At 39.7% G+C, this 2,242-nt stretch overlaps 1 protein-coding gene across 1 annotated transcript; it reads left to right on the top strand.

Annotated features, from left to right (window-relative positions):
- Positions 1–264: 264 nt before the first annotated feature.
- LOC308613170 (olfactory receptor 10K1-like) lies at positions 265–1,206 on the top strand (the record flags this gene model as incomplete). The annotated part of the gene is made up of 1 exon (XM_081226214.1): positions 265–1,206. One exon carries the CDS (start codon positions 265–267, stop codon positions 1,204–1,206), a length of 942 nt encoding a protein of 313 aa, XP_081082340.1.
- Between the last annotated feature and the right edge of the window lie 1,036 nt (positions 1,207–2,242).

Below are 2,242 nucleotides of genomic sequence, written 5' to 3'. Positions count from 1 at the left end.
GGAAAATTATCAGATAATGCCTTAATCCTTGGCTAGAGAGATAACATGTTCTTGGTATTGGAAAAAAGTCTGCTAGTTGGTTGTCAGTTATTCTGTTCCATATTTAGCCTTAATTCTTATTTTGGCAGATATATTTGGAGGAAATGAATGAGTTCCACCAAACATCTGGAAATGCCTGCCACCTGTAGGCTTTGTGCTGAGTTCTCTATTTCTCCCTCCCTGGACCCTGGCCTCTGGCTCTTGCTCTCCTATATAACAGTGGCCATGGAGTGGGTCAGTGAAACCTCGGTGAGAGAGTTTTTCTTCCTTGGCCTCTCATCTCTGGCTGGGCTGCAACAGCTGCTCTTCGTTGTCTTTCTGCTTCTGTACCTGTTCATGATGGGAACCAATGCCATCATCATTTCTACCATTGTACTGGACAGAGCCCTCCATACACCTATGTACTTCTTCCTTGGTGTCCTCTCCTGTTCTGAGACTTGCTACACATTCGTCATTATACCCAAGATGCTGGTTGACCTGTTGGCCCAGAAGAAGACCATCTCCTTCCTGGGCTGTGCCATCCAAATGTTTACCTTCCTGTTCCTCATCTGCTCTCACTCCTTCCTGCTGACAGCCATGGGTTATGATCGTTATGTGGCCATCTGTAACCGTCTGAGGTACACAGTGCTCATGGGTTATAGGGGGTGTTTGGGACTTGTGGCGGCTGCCTGTGCCTGTGGCTTCGCTGTCTCAGTGGTCATCACCTCCCTGATATTTCAACTGCCATTCCACTCCTCCAACCATCTCCATCACTACTTCTATGATATCTCTCCTGTCCTCAAGGTGGCATCTTATCACTCTCGCCTCAGTCAGTTGGTCATATTCATGATTGGTGTGTTTGTCTTGGTTATTCCACTGTTACTTATCCTGGTCTCCTATATCCACATCATCTCTGTCATTCTAAAAATCCCATCCTCTGTTGGAAGATACAAAGCTTTCTCTACCTGTGCCTCCCATCTCATTGTGGTAACTACTCATTATGGTTGTGCCTCTTTCATCTACTTAAGGCCTAATTCCAATTACTCTTCAAGTCAAGACACCCTAATATCTGTGTCTTATACCATCCTCACTCCATTGTTCAATCCAATGATTTACAGTCTGAGAAGTAAGGAATTCAAATCAGCCCTTCGAAGAACAATGGTCCAGACTTCATGTCCTATTAATTAAAGAGCAAATTTTTCACTATTCAGTTAACTGTGTGCATTTTATGTGCCAGGTAACACGTGTGCTTTCACACAGTTTCTCATCTAAGTGTAGAATTCACGCTATACCATAAAGATCTTTTACATATTAGGAGAATGAGGCTCAGAGAAGTTAAGATATTTTGAGTTTCTACCATCAGTGATCTCTAAGAAGGTTATGCAAATGTAGGGACTAATTACTCATTTATGGAACAAAAATTTCATTATATTTCACTGCTATAAAGTCTGATTATTCAAAAACATATATGTCAACAGAGGAGAGCAAAGATACATCCAAGTTCTTTGAAACAGAATAAAGGAAACCTCATTTAAAAAACATTTTTTTTTTGCCTCGCCTCATGGCTTGTGGGATTTTTGTTCCCTGACTAGAGATTGAACCCAGGCCCTTGGCAGGGAGAGTGTGGTTTCCTAACCACTGGACTACCAGGGAATTCCCAAGGAGCCTCATTTTTTGACTGAAGTAGAGCTAATTTACAATGTTGTGCTATCCTCAGGTGTACGACAAAGTGATTCAAGTATATATTGTGTTGGTCAAAACGTTCGTTCAGGTTTTTCCGTACAATGTTATATATATATATATATATACATATATATATATATATATATGTAATATATATTATATAATTTCAGATTTTTCCCATATAGATTATTACAAAATATTGATAGTTCTCTGTGCTATACACTAGGTCCTGGTTGGTTATTTTTTATATACAGTAGTGTATATATGTTAATCCCAACCTCCTAATGTATCCCTCCCCTTTACCCTTTGATAACAGTAACTTTGTTTTCTGTGTCTGTGAGTCTGTTTCTGTTCTGTAAGTTCATTTGTATCATTTTTAAAATTTTATTTATTTATTTTTTTTACAGTTACTTTTTAATTAAATTAATTAATTAATTAATTAATTAACTTTTGGCTGTGTTGGGTCTTCGTTTCTGTGCGAGGGCTTTCTCTAGTTGTGGCAAGCAGGGGCCACTCTTCATCGCGGTGAACGGGCCTCTCA

This window comes from Mesoplodon bidens (assembly GCF_964165515.1).
Source record: "Mesoplodon bidens genome assembly, chromosome: 2".
Taxonomy (NCBI): Eukaryota; Metazoa; Chordata; class Mammalia; order Artiodactyla; family Ziphiidae; genus Mesoplodon; species Mesoplodon bidens.
The sequence above is the reverse complement of the archived record's forward strand: the minus strand, read 5'-3'. Positions and strand labels throughout refer to the sequence as shown.